This window comes from Artemia sp. Qi Xiang Cuo, chromosome 9 (assembly GCF_049724085.1).
Source record: "Artemia sp. Qi Xiang Cuo chromosome 9, ASM4972408v1, whole genome shotgun sequence".
NCBI classification, from domain to species: Eukaryota; Metazoa; Arthropoda; class Branchiopoda; order Anostraca; family Artemiidae; genus Artemia; species Artemia sp. Qi Xiang Cuo.
In genome coordinates, this window is record NC_142802.1 from 16,503,919 (window position 1) to 16,516,536 (window position 12,618).

At 37.1% G+C, this 12,618-nt stretch overlaps 1 protein-coding gene across 3 annotated transcripts in view; it reads right to left on the reverse strand.

Annotated features, from left to right (window-relative positions):
- Window positions 1-12,618, reverse strand: part of Syt4 (Synaptotagmin 4) — a 190,187-nt gene that overhangs the window by 79,198 nt on the left and 98,371 nt on the right. For all 3 annotated transcript variants that reach the window (XM_089094312.1, XM_089094314.1, XM_089094313.1), the window contains exon 6: window positions 246-462. In XM_089094312.1, coding sequence (XP_088950438.1) covers window positions 246-462 — 217 coding nt within the window. The remainder of the gene's footprint in view (window positions 1-245; window positions 463-12,618) is intronic.

A 12,618-nucleotide genomic window follows, 5' to 3' on the forward strand; every position in this document is an offset into this window, starting at 1 on the left:
CTGCAAAATTTGGGTGTAAAAATGGACTTTGCGGGGCTTCAAGCAACTCCCTCTGCCCTGCCTCCCCAGGGACCTGTATCTTTTACCGGGTTGTCTCTAGTTGTCTTCTGATAATTTCATAGAAGGTAAAGTCTTCATCCGACAAAGGAATGACAGTTTTTCTCAAAAATCAAGTTTTTACCTCCAAACCTTATACTACGAGGTAGAATACATTACGATGTTTTGAAAATTGTGAGGTTACTTACCTCCAACTGATTTTTGCTAATGCCATAGAAGGTGAAATCTTCATCATAAAAAGGATTAACAGTTCTTCTTACAACTCGAGTTTTGACTTTATGCTGTTTCTCAGGAAGAAGCTGAAGCTTAACATACGGGTCTGTCGAGGAACCTGAAACATCTTTTACGGGGAGGCCTGCACACTTCACTATGACCACCATCAAAGCATTCTTCTCAGCATTATGCCTGGATTTAAAAAGGTGAGTTCGTAAGGGCAGAATGAGCAAGGGAGTACAATGAACAGGGAGTGGAGGGCTATTGCACAACTGAAGACAAACACATTTAACAAGTGCCCTTTTTTAGATTTGCTTAGGGAACTCTAAACATAGAATTCACGAGAGTGCAGAGAATTGATGCTCCACTTTAGCTAAAAAAAAGGAATATTAAGAAAAACCCAAGAATCGAATTTTTATGTTGAATTCAAATAAATAAGTTTCATTAAGTTTAATTTTACTAATCAAAGGTTACGAGCCTGAGAAAATTTGCCTGATTTTTGGAAAAGGAGGGAAAAATCCCCTAAAAGTCATAGAATCTTAATCGAAATCACACCATCAGATTCAGCGTATTAGAGAATCCTAATTTAGAGGTTTCAAGGTCCTATCTGAAAAAATATAGAATTTTGTATTTTTTGCCAGGAGAAAGATCACGGATGCGTGTTTATTTGTTTATTTTTCCCAGGGGTGATCGTATCGACCCAGGGGTTCTAGAATATCGTGAGAGGGCTCATTTGAACGGAAATAAGAGTTGTAGTGCCCTTTTTAAGTGACCAAAAAACTGGAGGGCAACTAGATCCCCTTCCACGCCCCCAAAATTGTCCGATCAAAATTTGATATAGCCATTTTGTTCAGCATAGTTGAAAGGCAAAATAACTCTGCCCTTGGAGATATCATGAACCCCCACAGCCCTTGGGGAAAGGTTCTTAAGTTATAATTTGTCCGTTTTAACTCTTTAAGTTATATAATTTGCCCGTTGTTTACGTATAGTATTTGTTATTGGGAAGTGTGCATACATTCTTCAGGGGGGGGGGGGGTGAATTCTCTGCTGGTGGGATTTTCTACGGGGATAATATTCCATGGGGAGGGAAGTTTCCAGGGGGAGAATTTTTAAGTGGGAAATTTTACACTAGGAGAGTTTGTCAGAATTCCTATGCGAAATTCTTCTTCTGTTTTGCTTTCTCATTGCCGACTTAATTTTATGCATGGAGACGTTAAGAGTAATTATTCGGGGTAATTTTTCACCAGAATTGAATTGTCTAGAGAATAACTCCATGGGGAGGAGGAATTTATCCATGGAGGTGTAGCCATATTTCCTGGCATTACTTAAAAAACGATCAGAAATTAAATTAAAAAACCAAGATTTTTTAACTGAAAGTAAGGAGCAACATCAAAACTTAAAACAAACAGAAATTGTTACGTTTATGAGGGGGATTGCTCCATATCAACACCCCGCTCTTAACGCTAAAGTTTGAATTCTGTCTCAATTCTTTAAGAACGATTTCCAAAACACTGTTCGTTTAATTAGAACACTAAGAAGCTTTTTTTAAAAGTACTATAAAACTTTAGCGTAAAGAGCAAGATGTCGAAGAGGAGCAACCCCCCTCATTTACGTAATCAATCCTGTTCGTTTGAAGTTTTAATGTTGTTCGTTACTTTCCGTTGAAAAAAACTTTTTTTTTATTTAACTCGTACAGAGTGGAACTCGCTTGCCCACAGACTCTATCAAATCATCAAGACCTGATTATGTTCAAGCTCAACGGTGAATATCTATTTAACATTTCTGAGCTGTTGCAGCTCTTCTAAATAATATACACATTTAGGAGAATATAGTTCAAGATTTTAGTAACATGTTGGTTGCCGACTGACATGTAGGCTACCCTTGAAAGACTTTGTCCGTGAAAGGTTCGATTCCTGATATCGCTGGTTATGGTTTGGAACGGGGGTTGTGACTTTGTAAGCTTAACCAGGGTCAACCCAGCTAGGAATAGGTACCTGAAGAAATCTGAGGAAGGGTGAGCAAAAGCAAAGGGTGGCTGTCGATCAACTCCACATTGCACTTCCTGGCTGAAGAGCAATGAAGCGGAGATCAGCACCGTCGGTAGGGACTGTTAAGTCCAGTGCCTTTACTTTTATCATTAATTTGTTAAGCTTCAATTGACCCATGACATTGAAGTGATTTTCACTATTATGTCAATTTATGGATTACCAATTATGGATCTGGACCCCCCTCGTTCTCAAACTATACTGGCGTACAAAATTCCACTTTTTCTAAAGTTCTTCTTTTGGTTATCAATTTAAATGTGTTATGATTGAAATTTACTAGACTGTCACTGCCACTACAACGTTGACAAGAATCAAATTTGATTTCCTCCCTTGATAAGCCAATTGAGGCGTGAGCAACTTTTAAGGGCTGAAGAACACAATAAAATAGATTTTCTGCTTGATTACCTCAATTCAGATTTTTCTTTTTTCTTGTCACTATGGTTCTAAGCCAACTTTGTAACTAAATGACTAAATGAAATACGACATCAGTTGTCACCTTCGAAAAATCACTAAAGGTGAGTGCTTAATTTTTACCTACAATTTGAATTGTGACCTAGTTCTCTAAGAATGACACCTGAAACACAAGAATTGTTTAATTAGAACAATAAGAAGCTGTTTCTAAAAGTACTAAAAAGCTTTGGCGTAAAGAGTGAGGTGCCGAGGAGGGTGCAAGCCCCTTCATATACGTATTAATTTCTGTTCGTTTTAAGTTTTAATGTTGCTTCTTACTTTCAGTTGAAAAACTTGTTTTTTTATTTATTACTTCCAGGAATGAACAAAATTACAATAACTTTCATTGAAATGCTATATTTCAATTAACATAGTTTTGAAATACCACTAGAAAAGTACCACTTTTCTAGCTTTTCTTTTAGCAAATCTGATATTTTATTTTTTCTCGTAAGCCCCCAGTGGATATCAAAACGGGTACAGGTTTATATTTGTACTAGCACTGTAGTTTATAATTTTACCAATTCACCAATTTGTCTTTGATCTTAATTTCAACGCACAGATTTAAGAGTTAGGTTGAGCCTCGCCCTAACTCTTAGTTGGGTGAGCCTCGGTTACCCACCTCTTCTTTGCATTCTAATTGCATCTCTTTTTCTTATTATTAATTAAAAAAAAACTTTTTTGCAATTTACTGAAAAAATTTGAAAATTTGCACTTTATTGAAAAATATAAATGTCTTTACTTTTATAACTTTAATAAATCAAATAATATTAACATTTTGATTACTAAACATCAGTATATGTATATTAAACTGACAATGTACATTCATTTGTATTTTTTAAAGTAAAGTACAAATTATGTTCTGGCCTTGGGAAGGCTTATGGGTTTTCAGCTCAACTCATGTTAATTTCTGCTCGTTTTGAGTTTGACTCGGTTATTTATTGTAATTTCTGTTTGTTTTGGGTTTCATTTGTTTGTCGATGCTGATTTGTGGTAGTTTCACGCTTGGTATATTATTTGATTTTTATTTTTGCTCATTTTTGGTTTAATGGAGTTCTTTATTTTTCTTTGAAAAGCCTATCTTGTGGAAAAAGTTTTTTGAATTAATTTCCGTTCGTTTTATATTGACATAGTCTTTGCAGGGAAAAAGAAAATAACATTTTAAATCTTTTCATTTTTTTAAGACTTTATAGTTTGGCGTGCTATTTGTATTCTGGAAAATTTTTTTAGCAACTTTTAACAATATACACCCTTTTAAAACATCTGGACACAAATAATAGTGTTTAATTTAGTTTCATAACTCCTCTAGTTGACCTGAAATGGAAAACTTGATACAATTCGCAAAAAATCCCTTTACTTTCTTTGATAGCATAGATACACATACACCATGTTGATTTTGTTCAATTTTAAGAGCAGAAGTAGCCCCGAAAGTTTGAACATAATCCCCTCAGTCGTTCTTTGGATACTGCTGAGATGCGTTATTGGGAATTAGCATTAAAACAGTGCATTTTGATTTAATCTTAAGACAACATTTAGTTATTAAACATAATGGGCAAATGGGGGTGGGGGGGTGGGAGGGGGCTTAGTTGCCCTCCAATCACTGTCGACTATTAAAAAGGGCATCAGCCCTTTCTATTTTCAGTCGAATGAGCCCTTTCAAAGTTCCTACGACAACTCCTTCGATAGGAAGTGCCCTGGTCTAAACAACAACAACAAAAAATAATAATAATAATACATTTTCCCCACATCGATCTTTATTTATAAAATTTCAAGCCTTCCAATCACTTTCGACTATTAAAAAGGGCACGAGGCCTTTCGATTTCCAGTCGAATGTGCTCTTTTAGAGTTTCTACGACAACGCTTTCTATAAACACCTTAGATGCCCCCAGGGCATAAATTACAACCCTTACCCTAAGGGCTGTGAGGGGGTTTGTCATCCTCAAAGACCCAATCTCCAGAACTTTCAACTACGTTAAACAAAATGGCCATCTCAAAATTTTAAGTGAATGTGTTTGGGCAAATGGTAGGCGTGAGAGGGGCATTAGTTGCTCTCCAATCACTTTCAACTATTAAATAAGTCACTAGCCCTTTCAATTTCCAATAAAATGATCCCTTTTTAAGTTCCTACGACAACGATTTCAACATAAACCTTATGTGCCCCCAGGTCATAACTTACAGTCCTTGCCCTGAGGCTTGGGGGGAGGTTGTCATCCTCAAGACATAATTTCCAGAACTTTCTACTGTGTTGAGCAAAATGGCTATCTGAAGATTTTGATTTGATGTGTTTGGGGGAGTGATGGGCGTAACAGGGGGGTTAGCTACCCTCCAATCATTTTTGACCATTAAAAAGGGCACTAGCCCTCTGAATTTCCAATTGATTGAGCCCCTTTTGAAGTTTTCACGACAACACTATCTATAAAATCTTATATGCTCCCAGGGCATAACTTACAACATTTGACCTGAGGCCTCTGGGGGTTTGTCATCCTCAAATACATAGTTTCCAGAACTTTCAACTCGTTGAACAAAATGGCTATATCTAAACATTGATTGAACGTGTTTGGGAAAATGCTGGGCATGAGAGGGGGGTTAATTACTCTCCACTCACTATCGACTATTAAAAAGGGCACTAGCCCTTTCAATTTCCAATCAAATGAGCCATTTTTGAAATTTCTACAACAACTTTCTATATAAACCTTATATGCCCCCAGGGCATTATTTACCACCCTTGCCCTGAGGGGTTGTGGGGGAAGGGGGTTTTCATCCTTAAAGACCTAATTTCCAAAACTTTCAACTACGTTGAATAAAATGGCTATATAAAAATTTTGATTGGATGTGTTTGGGGAAAAGGTGGGAGTAACGGGAGGGGGGGTAATTGCCCTCAAATAACTTTCTACTATTAAAAAAGGGCGATAGCCCTTTGAATTTCCAATCGAATGAGCCCTTTTTAACCTTATACGAGAAATATTTCAATAAAAACCTTATATGACCTCAGGGCATAACTTTTAACCCTTGACCTTAAGACTCTGGGGGAGTGTCCTGCTCAAAGGTATACTTTTAAGAACTTTCAACTGCATGGAACAAAATGGCTATCTCAAAATTTTGATTGGAAGTGTTTGGGGAATTGATGGGCGTGGAAGGGGTGTTAGTTGCCTTCCAATCACTTTCAACTATTAAAAAGGGCACTAGCCATTTGAATTTCCAATCGAATGAGTCCTTTTTGAAGTTTCTACGACAACACTTTCTATAAAAAACCTTATATGCCCCCAGGGCATAACTTACAACCCTTGTGCTGAGGGCTGTGGGGAAGTGTATTCCTCAAAAACATAATTTATATCTGGAAATCAACTACGCTAAACAAAATGGCTGTCTCAAAATTTTGATTGGATGTGTTTGGGGAAATATTGGACATGGAAGGGGTGTTAGTTAACTTCCATTCACTTTTGATTATTAAAAAGGGCACTAGCCATTTCAATTTCCAATCGAATGAACCCTTTTTGAAGTTTCTACGACGACACTTTTTATAAAAACCTTATATACCCCCAGGGCATAACTTACAGCCCTTGCCCTGAGGACTGTAGGATGTGTCCACCTCAAAGATCTAATTTCCAGAACTTTCAACTACGTTGAACGAAATTTTGATTGGATGTGTTTGGAGAAAAGGCGGGTGTGAGAGGGGGGTTATTTGCCCTCCAATCACTTTCGACTATTAAAAAGGGCAGTAGCCCTTTGAAACAACGCTTTCTATAAAGACCATACATGCCCCTAGGGACAACCCTTGCCCTGAGGGCTGTGGGGGAGTGTCCTCCTCAAAAACATAATTTCTATCTGGAAATCAACTGCGCTGAACAAAATGGCTATCTCAAAATTTTGTTTGGATGTGTTTCGCGAAATAGTGGGCTTGGAAGGGGTGTTAGTTGCCTTCCAAGCACTTTCGACTATTAAAAAGGGCACAAGCCACTCCAGTTTCCAATTGAATGAGCCCTTTTCGAAGTTTATACGACAACTTATTCGATAAAAATTGCCCTGGTCTAAAGGAAAAAAAAAATAATAAATAATACTTTGTGCCAACATCGTTCTTATATGCCCTCAGGGTATAACTTAAAACCCTTGCCCTGAGGGCTGTGGGGGAGTTTCCTCCTCAAAAACATATTTTCTATCCGGAACAAAATCACTACCCCAAAATTTTGATTGGATGTGTTTGGGGAAATGGTGGGCGTGGAAGGGGATTGCGTTCCAATCACTTTCGACTTTTAAAACGGGCACAAGCCACTTTAACTTCCAATCGAATGAGCCCTTTTCAAATTTACTACGATCACTCCTTCGATACGAAGTGCCCTGGTCTAAAGAAAAAAAAATAATACATTGTGCCAACATCGTTCCTTACTTAGGCAGCGCGATTCCGCTGCCTATGATTCTTTCCTTTATTATTGTTGTCATTATTGTCTCTCCTTTCCTTACAAGAAAATTGGAAAAGCTTACGCCTGTAAACTTGAACTGCTTCATTTCGAAGATAAATGCAAAAAATAGAACAGTGTTTTAATCAAGCATTATTAGTGGCTTTCACCCACAGTAGACAGAATATAGCAGTATGATCATTCTCTATCTCTCCCATTATAAAAACCCGGACAGGGGTGCGAGTGGAAAGAAACAGGCAAAACAAGCTAAGGCAGAAAGAAGTGGGAGGAGCTTACTGTCTATAAACTGTGCTTTCACCCTACTCTTTTTGTTGTCCGAAAATGAATTATCCTTATTACTGTTGTTTGTCAATTAAGACAAGCCACTGATCCAATTAGGGTGGGTTTTGAGCTGTTAAAAAAAAAACTTTTATTCCCCTCTTCATTGGCGGATCCCGGAGTTTGTTTAGGGGGGGGGGAAATAGATTGATCCGATAAACTTGCGTTAGGATCAAGTTTCATTAACGCAAACTTGCGTTAATTCAGTAAATTACACTACTTTAGACTGTGTTAGAGGGGGGCGCACGCCCCCTTCGCCCCTCCCCTGGATCCGCCACTGCCTCTCTTACAAATATTATGTCGTTTAAGCATTAAATGAAAACTAAACTAAGTGTAGATAAAGCAATGATTTTGCTAACGTTGCTTGGGAACAATTAATGTTAGTTTCTGTAGCTTAAATTTCACGATTTTTATTCAAAACTTTTAATATGAAGCAATGACGTAGGTATGGCTTTTATTGCAACTAATTATCTATTCCATGGAATGGTGCTTCTTCGAAACTCTATAAAGCAGAGAAATTATAGGGGAATTTGCAATTGGGGGGTAGACTATTTAAAAATTCCGTTTTTTGTATTTTGAAAAATACCTTTTTTTTGTGTCTTCTTTAGAAAATAACTGAGAAAATATTTGCCTCCCTATATTTTCTTGAATTTTTTCCAGGGGGGCCTACCTTGGTTACTCACCTAGCCGAGCAGTAGACGACCGTCGAAGCCTCACCCACGCCTATTAAATCCCTTTGTCATCCCAATGAACAATAAACCCTTGAAGCAAAACAGGAGGGAAAGTGGTCAACACAATAAATAATAGATTATCTATATTATAATAGATTATATAATAGATTATCTATATTATCTATATACAGTGGTGGTCAAGTACATTTTTGAAACTTAGGTACTTTGAAAGGCACCGGAAAATTTGTCAAATATTATTCAGATGACTCGTCTTCCGATAGTAACAAGTACCAGTGATCTCGCTTTCTAGGACTATGAGGGAAGAAAGGTTTAGACGGCTTGGGCCTCTTTTACGAGAGACGTATGACAGATTGCCGAAGATTGTGTTTCCTGGACATCCATGTAGGGCCGACGATAAAGCAGGTCATCCCCAAACTGGAATGGAAAGAGGTCAAAAATAAGGACGTGAATAAAATTGGAACTTCACGGGAGAGGGAGAAGGATGAAGTGTGAATAGATTAAAAAAGAAAGAGGAGCGTGCGTCGCTGTGTTGGCCTCAGGCGTCTTGGTGATGTAGTTAGTTGTTAGTCTTAGATAGTAAATATGGAAAAAAAATTGGGGGACAAATTGCTGTTGATTTATTAACTTTTAACACCTCTAAGAGCAAAGAATCAAAAGATATAAACACTTATTTTTGCTAGAAAGTATCGACAATTCTTCAAGGAGATCTATCATGCTTGTTGATTGGTTTTATAAAAATAACAGAATTAGCAAGCTGCCAGTCTAAGTTAATACCCGAAGAAGAAGCACCAATAGCCTACATACCGGGTGCCCAACTTTATTAAGAAACGTCCTCTGATTCATAATAATATCAGTAATAAATGCTATATTTTATTAAATTTTTAACCATGCTGATTGTAATTATGGTATTTAGTCTTACATTTTCATAAATCTAAATCAGTTGGTCTTTCGTTGATTACAGAGCTGTCAATGAAAATATAGGAGCAAGATTCACCTGGAAAAGCCCCAAGGTTTGAAAGAAAAATCTCAAGATATTAGAGAATAATAATGCCTGAATTGTATTATGCTTTTTAAGGTAATGATTAACGCTTATACTTTTGCCAAGGTCCCTTTTGCTCAAGACTGAAATTCCAAGATCTTGGAAAAAAACTCCTTTGAGTGATAACCTTGGTTCATTATTTTGAATCATATTTCTAGCTCGTCAAGCTGTTTGATCTTAAGATAATTTATGTATTTGTGCCTAAAGCAAAATGCAGCACAAAAAACAGGTTTTCAAGCTTCTCAGTAGGAACGGCTATTGGAAGTGGTGGGCACCTGCCCCCTTTTTTGTCACCCCCCTAGATTACTAAAAACGCCAATTTTTTGTGCTTTCACTGAGCAAATTTAAAAAACTACAAAATACCCCCCCCCCCAATATTTTGAAAAATACATATTTGTATCTTTATTTTGAAAGTTGAAAACAAAATCATTGCCCCCCCCCTCTCCTATATTTTTGTGAATTGCTGCTCCTTCTTTACTGGGAGCAGCTGTTTGCTTGAACATCTGAACAAAAAATACGTACAAGTTTTAGACCCTAGAATAATAATATAGCTTGAATTTAGTTAGAACAAATAATTTGACTAGTAAGTTAAAATATGCTTTGAAATTAGTAATTGAAAGAAGTCTTTGGACAAAATTTGCTTTCATTTATATGCAACGTGTTGCTCTTCTAAATAGAAGATTTAGAACCAATTTTACAGGCTATTTCATGTTTTTACGACTGAAAAAAATTCTCTATTAAAGTCTCCCCAAAAGAGAGAAAACTAATCAATACAAGTTACTGGGGAATGACTCTTCTTCTACTAAACAATGGAATAAGTTTAGAAACGAAATTCAAGTAGATATTTGGAAATTCGTCTGCCTCATATTCAATTCCACCATATAAAGAAGCGTTAGCCATGACATGGACTGTTACTAATGGCTCACTCTAGCGAAAATATGAGTCACCACGCAGTCTGAAGGTCTACTTGAAATCATCACCTTGTTTTTAAAAAAAGAATTCGTGCATTACTTCCTCCGTCGTCCAACCGTCAAACAGATTAGAATGAAAACCATTCAATCCAATTGTCTTAAGCCTTGTTTTCAGGCCAACCACATCCAACGCGGAGTTCAACACGGGTTATGCATATTACCATTTTGAGTGCCGTGTTCATAGCGGTGAATATCTTCTCAGAATCCGTGTTCAACCATGCTGTTCTAGCGTATTATAATTTTGAAGAACCCGTGTTCAACACTCTTGGAAGCCATAAGATGAAAACGCTTTAACGTCTTGCTGGGTTGAACACGGAGACACTGAAAACAATTTTTTTTAACCCGCTCAAAACATGCTTCAAACCCGGTGCCTGAAAACACAACCCGGTGACTGAAAACAAGTGCCTGAAATGTAGCTTCATTGACCGCTGTATTTCTCTTTAGAAAGATCTTCCTGGGGATGTTTAACTTCTTTGTTGATTGTTTCAAAAGAAGGTTCTTGGAGACTCGAAGCGGAACAAGGTCAAAGGCTAGTGGCAAGTGAGATAGTATGAAGTAGCTGGTGCCATGAATCTGGCTATAAATAATTGGACATTTTTAAATATCAGTAAATCTGACCAAATTAGGTATTTGCTAGTCATCTCAGGAGAGAACGTTAGAATACCGTTTTCAATTATTTTTTACAATTTTGGCTAGTCTTCTATACTTACTGTAAAAAGCAAATGCTCATTTGCAAACTAAAGGGGTGGATGCGAGTTTCACTCGAGAAAATTTATGACTTTCCTACTCAGTTTAAAATTGAATAGTTTATAAAAAAAAAAAAGCTGAGACATGCCATTTAGTCTTACCAGATACTATGAAATTAAAATTTTAGATGAAATTTTAAATATTAGAATATTTTATAAAAAGATTCTAGGCATTATAAAATACACTTGATTTTAGAAGTCTTCAGCGACAATTTTGCGATATATAAAGGAGAGCAGAGATCATCATTTGGTGGAAGATTCGAACACTGGAATCAAACTTTAAAAAGCAAGATTACTGTCACTACCGATCTCAAGTTTAAAAAATTCAACCAAGCTTGTTGTACCACTCTATATACAGTTTTTGCCCTAAACTAGACCCCGACGCCGTGCCGATGAGGGAAGACCGGCGGCGGTGGGGCCAAAAATAACAGCGGTGGCGCGCCGCCGGTGCATTCAATGTTGACCGCAAACATTAACGTTTTCATCAGTCTTTCTCAAATAATAGCTTAAATTTAGAAATTTACTTTTTCTGCTCATTGACAATGCACTTTCATAGGATACTCCACCTAGTAGCTACTGGTAGCAACCAAACTGTCATATCAAACAGTTCGTGGTAACGAACTGTAAGTAAGGAGCGACCCGGCTCAATGGTAACCGAAACTCTAGAAAACGGGTTTTTGATACCAATAGATATATCAAAAGAATCAAATTTCAATGCTGATTTCAAATATATAACATTCATCAAGTTTAGAGCTACCCATCAAAAGTTACGCGCCTGAGAAAATTTGGCTGATTTTCAAAAAAGGGGGAAAGACCCCCTAAAAGTAATAGAACCTTAATGAAAATCACACCATCATATTCAGCGTACCAGAGAACCGTACTTTAGAGGTTTCAAGCTCTTATCTTAAAAAATGTGGAATTTTGTATTTTTTGCCAGAAGAAAGATCACGTATGCGTGCTTATTTGTTTATTTTTTGTTTTTGTTTTGTTTTTTTGTTTTTTTTCCCAGGGGTGTTCGTATAGATCCAGTAGTCCTAGAATATCGTGAGAGGGCTCATTCGAACGGAAAATAAAAGTTCTAGTACCCTTTTTAAGTGACCGAAAAAAATGGAGGGCAACTAGGCCCCCTCCCACGCTCATTTTTTTCCCAAAGTCACCCGATCAAAATTTTGAGATAGCCATTTTGTTCAGCATGGTCGAAAATATGATAAAAATGTCTTTTAGGATGACTTGATCCCCCAAAGTCCCCAGGGGAGGGCTGAAAGTTATGAACTTTACTCAATGTTAACATATAGTATTGGTTATTGGGAAGTATACAGACTTTTTCAGAGGAGATTTTTTCTGGTAGGTGGGGGAAGGCGAGGGTCGGGGGCTATATGGAAGGGACATCTTTCCATGAAGGAAGTTTTCATGGGGGCCGGGAAATTGCTAGGCAGGGGGCGCCGGATTTCCCAGCATTATTAAAGAAAAATATCAGGAATTAAATAAAAAAAAAACAATTTTTTCAACTGATCAACTGATTGTGATTAAGAGGTCATTTTTAAAGAACTGGAAAAAAAAATTCGAACTATAGTTTAAAGAGCAGGGTATTGACTAGGGGGCGAACCCCCTAATATAAGTGTTAAAAATTTATGAATATAGAAGTTCGTTACGTAAGTTAATTCTAAGTTACGTA